The sequence below is a fragment of the Rhinoderma darwinii genome, chromosome 5, assembly GCF_050947455.1.
Source record: "Rhinoderma darwinii isolate aRhiDar2 chromosome 5, aRhiDar2.hap1, whole genome shotgun sequence".
In the NCBI taxonomy this organism is placed as follows: Eukaryota; Metazoa; Chordata; class Amphibia; order Anura; family Rhinodermatidae; genus Rhinoderma; species Rhinoderma darwinii.
Genome location: NC_134691.1, coordinates 51,896,388 through 51,910,965, shown reverse-complemented (window position 1 = coordinate 51,910,965; position 14,578 = coordinate 51,896,388). Strand labels below are relative to the sequence as shown.

Genomic DNA, 14,578 nt, shown 5'->3' with positions numbered 1-14,578 from the left:
TTCCCCAAATTTCTCCCTGACGACATTTCTCAAAGATAGGCAAGTATCCATTCTACTCATCACCATCTGTGACCTTCATTTTCACAAGGTCAGTTTTATTCAAGGAAATAGAATGTGTAATACAATATAACTACCATCTCTACTAAACAGAACTGGCACACTCTCTGATTTAATGGGGTTGTGCCAAGATTGATATCTATAACGAATCCATGGGGTAGTCGATAAATGTCTGATCGCTGGGGCCCCACGGATCACTAGAGCTTGATTGGAGCCGCGGTCAAGCATGCGCAGTGCCGTTCCATCCAATGTCTATAAGGCGGACAGAAATAGCCTAGCGGTGCACGCAGCGGTCTTCGTCAGTCCCATAGACTTGAATAGAGCGGTACCACGCATGATCAACCGTGACTCCATTCAAAGTACTCCTCACTGCGGTCGTGTTTTGGGAGGAACAGGGGGGGTTCGGGATTGGTAGCAGGGGCTAAACAAGGTTGGTTATTTGTTGTGTGATTGGCTAAAAATAACCATCAGATTAAAAACAATGGCACCTCCTCTCTACTTTGGACTCCTTCAAGCATAATTTTCATCCGCACAGCTTTAAATGAGAGGGGGGGATAGGATTGAAAAAAAAAATTGTAAGTAACAAACGATATCCCCTGGAACTACTGGCTAAGAAAGAGTTACAGAATCCACACCTCAGTCTGACTTTAAAGTAGTGTCCATAGATCCTCTCTTTCTACTGGGAATTTCCACATCGGAAACACAAGGCTTGCAATAATCTTAGATGTTGCCCTTCGCCTTGGAGTGCAGCGCATTCCACGCACTCTATGTCACTGACCTAGAATAAGTCACTCAGAGGGCCAAGCTCCAGGATCTGTTAATCATTTGGGCAATCAGTGAATACCAGCACTTAGAGAGCTGATATTTATTTAATTTGGAATGCTTCCATGTTAAATCAGATATCTGAGTAACTAGCTCATAAAAGTTATTCAATACCAAAATAAGAAGTGTTATCTCCAGAAAGATGAGGGTTGTGATATGCGGTCATTTACAGCGTCATGAAAGAGCAGCTTTTCGGCGCAAAGGGATTTACAAACGTTTCTGAGCTGCTCGTGAACTTTTGAGTCAGATCCGGTTACAATTTTAGTTGACTGATTAAAATGAGCTACTGGTTTTTTTTGGGAGACGTCTTGGAAGCTCGGGTCAAGCAATTGGAGATGTTCTCCCCATTAGAACTACGAATATTTAGAGCATTCGTTATAGATTCAGCAATGAACAGGAACTCTTGAATCTAGAATAGTTTGTGAATCATTTTTGTGACCGTGTTTAGGGGGTTAGTATCCAAAGTGTTTAAAAAAAATTTTGGAGCAAGAATTTATTTTAACTTGAAGAATGTTTTACTGTGACACAGAAGCGCCATTTCCCAGCACTACTACTGGCCTCGGTCCAGATGGGGAAAAACCACTTCCAAATGCTGCAAATGAGGACTCCTGAGGAGACGTTCACACGGCTTATGCTTGAGGCAGGAAAATACAAGCCGAAACATCCTCGGAATCCAGGTGTTTTTGGAGCGGTTTTTAAAAGTGTTTTTGGTGTTTGCAAGCGTCTTTTGAAGCGTATTTTGAAGCGTATTTTCGTAGTGGAAATGGAAAATCAGTTTAAAAAACGTCTCAAGTGACCAGCCACTTCTTTTTTGACTAAACTTATTTTTAAGCAGCGTATTTGAATTCAGTGGTAAAAACACGCCTCACCGGAACTACACCATGTATTTCCTATTGAATTCAATGGGAGCCGTTTCTGGGAGTTCTGCTAGTGTATTTTGAGGCATATTATGAAGCGTTTTATGCGCCGAAATACGCCTGCAATTTGCTCATTGAGCATACCCTTACATGGACAGAAAGGCTTTCATATTGTATTTATTGTCTCAGTTTGATGTATACGTTAAACAGCGGCATTTATCACCCATAGTGCCTCATTTATCAAAACGGTCTACCAGTAGAAATGTTCTTGCTACCTATAGCAACCAGAGGTCAGCTTTCATTTCTTAAACGGTTGCAGAAAAATGGAAGCGGAGCTCTGATTGGTTGCGGCTACAAAGGGTTTTACGGTTTATAAATGAGGCCCATAGACCATTATGAGATCTGTTAAACGTATACGTCATGAACTCTGATGACATATACATTAAACGTTTCCTGTAATAGTCTATGGGTAGTCTACACTATTATGTCCAGCAAAAAAAGAAAACTGTATCCTAGACTTCTACCGACCAACGGGCGCCAAAACGGAGCCTATGGGCGCGTTGGAGATGCTCGCTGGGAGCTTTCATGACCTATACATCAAACGTGCAGGGAAAACGGTGTGAAAGGGGCTTATGCTGCGCAATAAGAAAAATGACAGAACCCGTTTAAGCAGGTATTATGAAGTGTGTTTGTCGCTCCTGGAAGTTCTCACCGTAGCTAAGCTTTTTCATATGAAACCCCCAAAGGTGCGGTCAGCTGACCAATTCCCAGAAGAAGCCAAAACCGCAGTATCCCATGGTGGCCTTTCAGATGGATGGCTGTCAATGGAGGTCCATATGCCCTAAAGAGGTCACTCTTCTGCAATTCGAAGGCAGGTCCATCAGTGGGAATTTGTGCTCCATGATCATTGATAAACAAAATTACTACATTGCTTCGCTCTTTATAATGTGTATATACAAGGAAAGAGGATGTTACTATTCTTGTTATGTATTATTCAGGTAGCGATTATATTGCCAGCTTTAGGCTGTGTTCACACTGAGTTTTTTTGCAGGAGGAAAATTATGCCTCAAAATTCAGTTTGGGATTTAGAGGCAGATTTTGACCTGCCTGCACGCCATTTACCGCAATTTTCACAGCGTTTTTTGCTCGCACCCATTGTGTGCTACGGGCAAAAAACGCCACAAAATACACTTTCTCTGCCCTCCATTGATGTCAATGGGAGGTCAGCGGCGTAAATGCCCGAAGATAGGGCATGAGGCTTTTTACCGCGAGGCAGTTTTTCCGCTCGCGGTAAAAAAACGACTCCGCCTCCCATTGAAATCAATGGGAGAAATTTTCGGCCGTTTTATGGTGCGGTTTCCGCGTCAAAAAACTCTGTGTGAACTTACCCTTAAAGAACAAAATGAACAATACTGCACGGTTACCTAATGATCATTAAACGGGTTTTCCCATCTTGGACATTTATGGCTTATCCACAGGATATGCCATAAACGTCTGACAGATGCGGGTCCCATTCTAGAGATAGGTGCGGGTCTATCAGACTTTTATGGCATATCCTGTGGACAAGCCATAAATGTCCAGGATGGGAAAACCCCTTTAACTATTAGAGCAATACAATGATCTTTATTTTTTTTTAAACCAAGTGACATTTTTTACACTGTTTTTATAGAAACATTTATGGATAGGAGTAAGTTATTTCCTTATTTCACCAAGAAAGGGGGACCGGGCATCCACCATTCTCAAGATCGGAGGAGGTGTCAGCAGTCAAATCCTCACCGGTCATAGATTTCAAATCAATGTGCTTAGTGGAAAAATTCCTCTAATTATTTTTTTGATCAACAGACTGTGCAGTCACCCTGCAGTCACTGTGCAGTCTGTGCAGTCACTGTGCAGTCACCCTGCATCTACACCTATTAAAAATATGCATAGATTTCTCTGCCAGGAAGATAGCCACTGATACCGAGCCTCCACTGATAAACTGGTAGAGGATTTTTGTTTTTTTTGTTGCACCTTTTAAATAATAATCATCGTGTTGTAGAACACGTAAAAAAAAAAAAAAAAGCATACAAGGATTAGAATAATTGTCCCAGTAAAATGCAACAATAAACGATTCAGTAAACAGGAATGCGTATTCCCAGCAAGCCATAACCATATAATAGATACTAGTGATTTACTTTATTACTCCATAAAATGTACAAAATCACTTTTGAAGTTCACATCTACAACTACAATCCAATGTATAGAGCAGGTTGTTAAACAGTCCAAACAACAATGAGCAGTGGAGTGATGGTAAAGCAACGCGTTTCATACAAACACTAATAAAAGGTATTCTATCTTGGAGCTACTACGCAGCTAGAAAGAGAAACTCCACTGTGCCCGCTGAAAAAATAAAAAGATGTATACATATGTACATCTTAGATACTCATGGGGGGGGGGGGGCATCTTGTTAAAAAAAATATATATATACCTAATATTGTACCTCAAGTTCGAGAGATGAAGCATGGGAAACATACCAAAAGAGAGAGAACTAAATCATCTATCAGGCTTTCTGCGCACGGTCGGTCATAAGCCCTCTATTTAGCACCAATCTGATTCTGTACTTTAACAAGTGTGTTCAGAGACTTTCAAAATGGAAGTCCACATGCCCAAGAGGGAATACGGACAGGGGTTGTGCTGATGGGAGAAAACCTCAAGGCTGGGTTCCCACGTAGCGTACATGCTTCTGAATTTCTGCAACGGAATACTGTGCAGAAATTCCACTGCAGTTATAGTAGAAATAAAGTGGATGAGATTTGAACAAATCTCATGCACACGCTGCAGAAAAAGTCATCGGTCAAAACGTTCATAAATTGACCTGCGGTGAGGTCTTTAGCGCCACAGCATATCAATTTATGCGGCAGAAACGCTACTCTTTTCTTGTGGGTGTTCCCCAATGAATTCAATATCGAGGTGAAACCTACAAAAAATAGCATACATTGCGATTCTTGCGGAGGAAACGCTACAATTCCGCCACAAAAATCCCAAATTAACTTTTTTTTCATAATTTAAATTTAAAAAAACTAATACTGAAACTCCATTCTGGATCACCTTTTCTTAAAACATTGTGCCATTCATCTATTATTTTTTCTGGAATTTTATGAATACATTGACAAATGGGTGTCCCCAGTTGGGGGGAGGAGGGGAGTCCCTACGCAGTCAGACAATGACCAATCAGTTCTGAAAGATTGAGACTGTAGGGATACATCTATTACTGTGGTAACACACAGTTAATTTATTCAGCACTTCTAGGAAGAAGAACAGAGGAACTGCAGAACGCAGTGTTGTAAAAAATGATGTTTTACTAAATAGACATGTCAAGAGAGGTGACAGGTCCTCTTTAACAAGAGAATTAGGTTTAAATTAAAAATAATAGATTACAAAATAGGATTGGCAACTTTTTGAGTTCTGACTTTTTTAAACCGTTCAGCGTGTCGGCAGCCAGAAAGTCTGGCGAGAGTATCGGGTGAAAGTCACAAACTGAATCCCTGGTATTCTAAATAAGCGGATACCAAGCAAAGCTATTCATGACAGCAAAGTCTGTGAGCCCCAATTACAGATGTGAGATGGGGTGGTGTGGACGATATCCTAGAGAGAGGACACCTCTATTTGCTGTAGTAAAAAAAAAACGGTCAAACGTGTGAATTATAACCTGTTCACATTGTCTGTAAAGTTTGGCGTATGCTTCCTCAATATACACTGAAGATATCAATGGGGCCCATTCACCCATCTTTTTCAAAAAAGGTGTAATTTTGGAATAAGCAAAGCCAGTATGCGCTGGCATACCTTTTTCACTGTATAGAATAGCATAGTATAGTACGATATTCTATACAGATAGAGTAAAAAATAAAAAAAAAACATGCAGTATACATTTTCTTTACCATGGGAGCCCATTGGAAACATATGGGATACATCACAGCCTTCCGCCAAAAGGTATACATGGGAAAACCTCCCGACATATACCGCTGGCGGAAAACCAACGCAAAAGTAAACAGAGCCTCACGGAGACATGACTTCTGAGAATATGGACAAGCGTCAGTACCTGTAGAAGCTGAGTAGCAGTCGCTCTCTGCTCTGGGTTTTTCACCAGACATTTCTTCACAAAATCAGTAAATTCATCCGTCCACAACTCTGGTTTCCTGAACGTGGGTGGAGGATTGGTGGGAATCATAAATATAGCCTACGATAAAAAGACAAAACATGGTTAAAATCCACTGTAATGTAAAGAACAGATACAAGATATAAAGGAAAGGTTCCGCTATAAATATTTTTTGACAGGTCACTGAGAAAACAAATACTATGTAGTCTTAAGACAGACCTAGCACTCATAGGTTTCTTTAAAAGGGATTTCCCACCATTAGAAGCAATAGTAGATCACCGAGATGCTCTGATTGGCGGAGCCCCATCGATCCTCAAATTGGAGCAGTTTCAAATTCCCCAATATCCCAGAATTCTCCTGGCTAGAGACTTCCAGTGAAGGAAATAAGTATTTGATCCCTTGCTGATTTTGTAATTTTGCCCACTGTCAAAGTCATGAACAGTCTAGAATTTTTAGGCTAGGTTAATTTTACCACTGAGAGATAGATTATATATAAAAAAAAACAGAAAATCACATTGTCAAAATTATATATATTTATTTGCATTGTGCACAGAGAAATAAGTATTTGATCCCCTACCAACCATTAAGAGTTCAGCCTCCTCCAGACCAGTTACACGCTCCAAATCAACTTGGTGCCTGCATTAAAGACAGCTGTCTTACATGGTCACCTGTATAAAAGACTCCTGTCCACAGACTCAATTAATCAGTCTGACTCTAACCTCTACAACATGGGCAAGACCAAAGAGCTTTCTAAGGATGTCAGGGACAAGATCATAGACCTGCACAAGGCTGGAATGGGCTACAAAACCATAAGTAAGACGCTGGGTGAGAAGGAGACAACTGTTGGTGCAATAGTAAGGAAATGGAAGACATACAAAATGACTGTCAATCGACATCGATTTGGGGCTCCATGCAAAATCTCACCTCGTGGGGTATCCTTGATCTAGAGGAAGGTGAGAGCTCAGCCGAAAACTACATGGGGGGAACTTGTTAATGATCTCAAGGCAGCTGGGACCACAGTCACCAAGAAAACCATTGGTAACACATTACGCCGTAATGGATTAAAATCCTGCAGTGCCCGCAAGGTCCCCCTGCTCAAGAAGGCACATGTACAGGCCCGTCTGAAGTTTGCAAATGAACATCTGGATGATTCTGAGAGTGATTGGGAGAAGGTGCTGTGGTCAGATGAGACTAAAATTTAGCTCTTCGGCATTAACTCAACTCGCCGTGTTTGGAGGAAGAGAAATGCTGCCTATGACCCAAAGAACACCGTCCCCACTGTCAAGCATGGAGGTGGAAACATTATGTTTTGGGGGTGTTTCTCTGCTAAGGGCACAGGACTACTTCACCGCATCAATGGGAGAATGGATGGAGCCATGTACCGTCAAATCCTGAGTGACAACCTATTTCCCTCCACCAGGACATTAAAAATGGCTCGTGGCTGGGTCTGCCAGCACGACAATGACCCGAAACATACAGCCAAGGCAACAAAGGAGTGGCTCAAAAAGAAGCACATTAAGGTCATGGAGTGGCCTAGCCAGTCCCCAGACCTTAATCCCATCGAAAACTTATGGAGGGAGCTGAAGATCCAAGTTGCCAAGCGACAGACTCGAAATCTTAATGATTTACAGATGATCTGCAAAGAGGAGTGGGCCATAATTCCATCTAACGTGTGCAAACCTCATCATCAACTACAAAAAACGTCTGATTGCTGTGCTTGCCAACAAGGGTTTTGCCACCAAGTATTAAAGAGGCTCTGTCACCAGATTTTGCAACCCCTATCTGCTATTGCAGCAGATAGGCGCTGCAATGTAGATTACAGTAACGTTTTTATTTTTAAAAAACGAGCATTTTTGGCCAAGTTATGACCATTTTTGTATTTATGCAAATGAGGCTTGCAAAAGTACAACTGGGCGTGTTGAAAAGTAAAAGTACAACTGGGCGTGTATTGTGTGCGTACATCGGGGCGTTTTTACTACTTTTACTAGCTGGGCGTTCTGATGAGAAGTATCATCCACTTCTCTTCAGAACGCCCAGCTTCTGGCAGTGCAGACACAGCCGTGTTCTCGAGAGATCACGCTGTGACGTCACTTCCCTAGGTCCTGCATCGTGTCAGACGAGCGAGGACACATCGGCACCAGAGGCTACAGATGATTCTGCAGCAGCATCGGCGTTTGCAGGTAAGTCGATGTAGCTACTTACCTGCAAACGCCGATGCTGCTGCAGAATCAACTGTAGCCTCTGGTGCCGACACGATGCAGGACCTGTGAGTGACGTCACAGCGTGATCTGGCAGAAGCTGGGCGTTCTGAAGAGAAGTGGATGATACTTCTCATCAGAACGCCCAGCTAGTAAAAGTAGTAAACACGCCCCGATGTAACACACATAATACACGCCCAGTTGTACTTTTACTTTTCAACACGCCCAGTTGTACTTTTGCAAGCCTCATTTGCATAAATACAAAAATGGCCATAACTTGGCCAAAAATGCTCGTTTTTTAAAAATAAAAACGTTACTGTAATCTACATTGCAGCGCCGATCTTCTGCAATAGCAGATAGGGGTTGCAAAATCTGGTGACAGAGCCTCTTTAAGTCTTGTTTGCCAAAGGGATCAAATACTTATTTCTCTGTGCACAATGCAAATAAATATATATAAATTTTACAATGTGATTTTCTGTTTGTTTTTTTTTATATATAATCTATCTCACTGGTAAAATTAACCTAGCCTAAAAATTCTAGACTGTTCATGTCTTTGACAGTGGGCAAACTTACAAAATCAGCAAGGGATCAAATACTTATTTCCTTCACTGTACCTATTAATGCCCATTGTACCTAGAGGGTTGATTTCCAAAATATAGGCTAGTTTGATATCAGAAAGTTCCCCTGACAAACCCAGTTATATTTTAGCCTGGGAAAAAGAACGGAATATGACCTTTAGGGCTCATTCAGACTAGCGTAAAACTAGCACGTGTGCTGTGCGTGGAAATCACTCACAGCACACGGACCCATTGATTTCAATGCGGCTGTTCACACACGTGCGAGTTTTCATGCAGCGAGTGTCCGTTGCATGAAACTCACTGCATATCCTATATTGGTGCGTTTTAGCGCACCTACGCGCCCATTGAAGTCTATGGGTGCGTGAAAACCACTTACAGCACACGGATGCACATTTGTGTGCTGTGCATGATTTGCGCATCAATTCCACTGAAAAAAAAAAAAAGGAGTGCTTTGCGAGTGCTTGAAAAACACATGTCACATGCAAAGCACACTGATGCAATAACGCAACGCACATGGACAGATTCACGCTAGTCTTTTTACGAGTGTAAATCTGTCCTGCTCGTGTGAATGTAGCCTTAATAAAGAGAAAACTTATTTTATCTTAAAACATTCCCATTGATTTGTCAAGGTGTGTAAAGACAAGAAAATGTATTCAAAACTATTACAAGATGGTACAGAACCCCAGATTTTTTTGCCCAAAAATTGATCTAATCTTATCTCATAACTGCTGGAGGTGTAACCCATGTGTAAAACATAACACATTTGTGTGGAATGAACACTGATTAAAGACTATGTGCACCTTTTGAACTTCGTTTCATTAAAAAAAGACATTTTGGTGATTTTAAGCAACTTTTTAATTGACTAATTAAATAATTTTATTATTTCATATATATCTTGTATACATAGAAGCTGTATCTTGCCCATAAAGTAGATTCCGTAATTTATTCAATTAAAGGGGTTTTCCAATCCTTTTTTTTTTTTTTTTTTTTTAAATCAATGCAACGTTCCTCTATTAATATATTAGTGTACTCTGACTATCTTTTTCTTGATAATAAATGGTTTTAGTAACACTACTCCCTATTGTTTACCTTGAGAGGTTTGTTTTGCTCAGTAAGTTCATTCCTCTTCTCTTCCTGTGTTTCTCCTCCCTGCATGCACTGCTCTAGTCCCAGCATGCAATGTGCATGCAGCAGTGCACTTGCTCCGCCTACTACACCCAGCTCTACTAACTTCTGCAATCTCAGTCTTCATTTTGGTGCTCTCATTCGATTACTGATAGCACAAGCTGAAATCACTGGATATCTGCGTTTTTAACCTCTTAACGCCGAAGGGCGGATATATCAGTCCTCTGCAGCTGCTAGTTCGCGCAGGAGGAGGGATATATCCGTCCTGTGATGGCGCGGGTACTGCCAGTGTACCCACGCGATCAGCGGCAGGAGCACGGCTGTTATACACAGCCTGGCTCCTGCTGCAACTGCGGGAATCGAAGCGCGCTCCGATTCCGGCAGTTTAACCCATTAAATGCCGCTGTCAATAGTGACAGCGGCATCTAATGTGTTTGACAGAGGTAGGGAGCTCCCTCTGTCCCCCCATCGGCGCCCCCGCAAAGAAATCGCGGGTCGCCGTCGGGTTTCCATGGCAGCGGGGGTCTAACAAAGACCCCCAGGTCTGTCTTCAGCATCTGCCTGTTAGGCGATGCCGGAGGCATGACCTAACAGGTTGCCTGTCAGTTTTACACTGACAGGCAATAATGCTTCGGTATACTAAGTATACCAAAGCATTATATATGCGATCAGCACATCGCATGGTGAAGTCCCCTGGTGGGACTAAAAAAAAAAAAATTTCAATCCGTTAAATAAAGTTGGTGAAAAAAATAAAATAAAATTACAGTGAAAATCAAATAAAACTACTTTTTTTGCCCAAAAAGTGTTTTTTTTAGTAAAAGTGTCAAAACAAATCACACATACACATATATGGTATCCCCGCGATCGTAACAACTTGAACAATAAAATTAACACATTAATTAAACCGCCGGATGAACGGCGTCCAAAAAAACAACGGCAAAATTCGCTCTTTTCTCCCATTCCCCCCATAAAAAATTAAATAAAAATTAATCTAAGTCCTATGTACCCCAAAATAGTACTAATGAAAACTACACATTGTCCCGCAAAAATCAAGCCCACGTACGGCCACATTGACGGAAAAATAAAAACGTTACGCCTCTTGGAATGCGGCGATGCAAAAACAAGTAATTTTTTTCTAAAAGGCTTTTTATTGTGCAAACGTAGGAAAACATATAAAACCTCCACATATTTGGTATCCCCGTAATCGTGCCGACCCATAGAATAAAGTTAACATGTTATTTACGCTGCATAGTAAACGGCGTAAATTTATAACGTGAAAATCAATGCTGGAATAGCCGCTTATTTTCAATACTCTCCTAAACTAAAGTTAATAAAAGTTAATCAATATATTATAAGCATCTAAAAATGGTACAATTACAAAATACAACTCGTCCCGCAAAAAAACAAGTGCTTATACGGCTATGTCGACGGAATAAAAAAAAAAGTTACGACTCTTGGAATGTGACCGTGAAAAAAAACAAAAATAATCCTTGGTCATTAACGTGCAAAATGGCCCGGTCATTAAGGGGTTAAACGGTTTGAAGAGGTCTTCTGGTACCAAAACAGTGGAAACCCCCAAAAGGTGACCCCATTTTGGAAACTAGACCCCTTGAGGAATTAATTGTAGTTTTCTTGGGGTGCATGCGGCTTTTTGATCAATTTTTATTCTATTTTTAGGTGGCGTGGTGACTAAAAAAACAGCAATTCTACTATTGTTTTTTTATTCTATTTTTGTTACAGCGTTCACCGTGCGCTATAAATGACATTCACTTTATTCTATGGGGCGATACGATTAGGGCTCATTTACACGAGCGTGTTATACGTCCGTGCAACGCGCGTCGCAGGGACCTATGTTAGTCTATGGGGCCGTGCAGCCAGGTGCGTGATTTTCACGCAGCGTATGTCTGCTGCGTGAAACGCACGACGTCCTATATTTGTGCGCTGTTCGCACATCACGCACCCATTGAAGTCAATGGGTGTGTGAAAACCACGCATGTCGCACGGAAGCAATTCCGTGGGATGCGCGTGATTCGCGCAACAGCACTGTAAAGGATGAATGAAAACAGAAAAGCACCACGTGCGTTTCTGTTTACAAACATCCAAACGGAGTGTCATAATGATGGCGGCTGCGCGAAAACCACGCAGCCACGCATCATAAAGGGCTGACACACGGAGCTGTTAAGTGCCTTTTGCGCACGCAAAACGCAGCGCTTTTTGCTTGCACAAAACGCACACGCTCGTGTAAACTCGGCCTTGCGGTGACACCAGATGTTTATAGTTCTTTTATGTCTTATGGCGTTTGCACAATAAAATACGTTTTGTAAACATTCACTTTTTGTGTTACCTTATTCTAAGAGCCAGAACTTTATAATTTTTCCATCAATAAAGCCGTGCGAGGACTTATTTTTTGTGTAACGAACTGTAGTTTCTATCAGGACCATTTTTCGGTAAATGCGACTTTTTGATCTATTTTTAATACATTTTTTGGAAGGTGAAGTGACCAAACAATTGTGATTTTGGTACGGTTTATTATTATTTTCTCTTACGGCGTTCACCGCGCGGGATAAATAACGAAATAATTTTGTAGTTCAGGCCGTTACGGACGCGGCGATACCAATTATGTATAGTTTATTTATTTATATATTTTTATTAATAAAAAAGGACTGATAATTATGATTATTTTCTTATTTTTACACATCTTTTTTTTTACTTTATCCCACAAGGGGACTTGAGGGCAGGAGGCTCTGATCGCTATTCTAATACACTGCACTACATGCGTAGTGCAGTGTATTAGAACTGTCAGCTATTCACTGACAGCAAGCATAGTGGGTCCTGACTTTGTCAGGACCCATTAGGCTTCCGTCGATGGCATAACCGGACGCCATTGTTTGGTGTCCGGTTGCCATAGTAACCATCGCCGGCCGCGATCGTGTAGCAGGCCGGCGATGGTAACTTAACCCCTAAAAAGCAGCGATCTCTATTGAACGCGGCTTTTAAGGGGTTAGACAGCGGGGACACAGCGATCGGTCCCCGCTGTATTAGCTGCGGCAGCTGCTGTACGAGACAGCAGCTGTCACAGCTCCTGCGCCTGTCGGGAAGACGGCCGAAACGGCCGTTATTCCCGCAACTTCATATTCCGTCGCTAATTTATAAGGGGTTATAATTTCACAGAGCATGCGCGGTGGAGTGTGCTAACCACGCATGCTCTAATGAAATAAAGAAGCACGTGGTACGGTTACGTCATTTGTGACGTAACCGTACAGTGTGAAAGCCGGAAACCGGAAGCAAGGCAGAAGACCAAATGGACGGGTCTGCACAGGAAGTGCAGATTTTGCATTACTAAGGGGGCGGTGACGGAGGAGGATATACGACGCTACAGCCATCTGATGAAACGTAAGTACATTGTAAAGTTATATATTTTTCATTGTTTTATTTAAATAAATGTAATTTTTTAGTTCCGGAAAACCCCTTTAAACCTCTGCTCATTCTGGGCTCAGTGGGCGGTCCTACTCTCTGATTGACAGCCTTTCCTGCATGAGTGTGCATACAGAGATAGCGGTCAATTACTGCTTAGGGCCGTCCACTGGACTCCTAAGCCAAGAATGAGCAGAGGTTTAAATGTCATTTATTCAAGTCATGCGGAATATTTTGCTACATGCTCTAGTCTAGAACATGCTGCCCACAGATAAGCCTGCATTTGCAATGTGACAGGTTTACTAGAGGCTCTGTCTGTTTTTCCCTGCATAACAGGACTTCTGTCTAGGAAGCTGCAACTCGGCATCATTAACTTGAATCTCAGATCCACTCTGATCAGAATATTATGACATATCCTTCTGATATGTTATAACATTATAAGAGCCTGTTCACATCAGTGTCAAGGTTCCGTTGATGGGTTCAGTCAGACCTTTTCATCGGAGGAACCCATCAACGGAAAGGCAAACGGAAACCATAGCTTCCGTTTGCATTACCCCATTGATTTTAATGGTAATGTTTCTGTTGCAAATAGTTTCCTTTTGTCTGGTTTTTGGAAACAATAGCGCAGTCGACTACTCTATTGATTCCGCCCAAAATAATAGGAAACCTTACAGAACGGAGAGAAACGGGAACCATTTTCAAAAGGAAGCATTATGAATGGTAAAGCAAACGGAAGCTATGGTTTCCGTTAGTCTTTCCTTTGATGGGTTCCTCCGATGGAAAGGTCTGACCGAACACATCAACGGAACCCTGACGCTGATGTGAACACACCCCAAGATTGCCAATGGCCCAAGGAAGCCACTGGTGCAATGTTGAAAAGCGTAGCATATTAGGCCTATAATAAAGCTATTATTTATCTTCAGTATTGCCCTGGACTTACGTTTGATGGTAGCAGTGCTGTTTATGTTTGTTATTTTGCATCTAAAATTTTCTGGTCTCCTCCTCAAATGGACACTAAAGGGGATATTACATGGCCTGACGTGGGCCGTGTAAACGAGCGCCGATCAACGAGACTCATTGATCGGCCCTCGTTTTCTCTTTTCACAAAAAGCTAGTATGGGGACAAGCGCTCGTTACTCCGATCGCTCGTCCCCACACATTTTTATCATGTCGGCAACGCATCTCCCTGCTTACACATGGAGATGTGCTGCCGACAATGATAATAGTTTGGCCATTTAAAACGATGCACTCAGCCGGTGAACGAGAATTTGCTCGTTCATTGGCTGATCGCTGCCTTGTCTACACTGGGCAATTAAACGGAAACAAGTGTTCTGTGGACACTCGTTTGCCGATGTAAAAGGGCCTTAACTTTTCAAAAAAAGTATGCTAATC

At 41.9% G+C, this 14,578-nt stretch overlaps 1 protein-coding gene across 3 annotated transcripts in view; it reads right to left on the bottom strand.

The window, feature by feature from the left end:
- The window catches only part of STK3 (serine/threonine kinase 3), a 259,258-nt gene that overhangs the window by 130,789 nt on the left and 113,891 nt on the right, over positions 1–14,578 (bottom strand). For all 3 annotated transcript variants that reach the window (XR_012847610.1, XM_075825956.1, XM_075825955.1), the window contains exon 7: positions 5,815–5,952. Coding sequence is in view for 2 of the 3 variants with exons in the window: in XM_075825956.1 (XP_075682071.1) it covers positions 5,815–5,952 (138 nt within the window). In the remaining variant the exon portion in view is untranslated. The remainder of the gene's footprint in view (positions 1–5,814; positions 5,953–14,578) is intronic.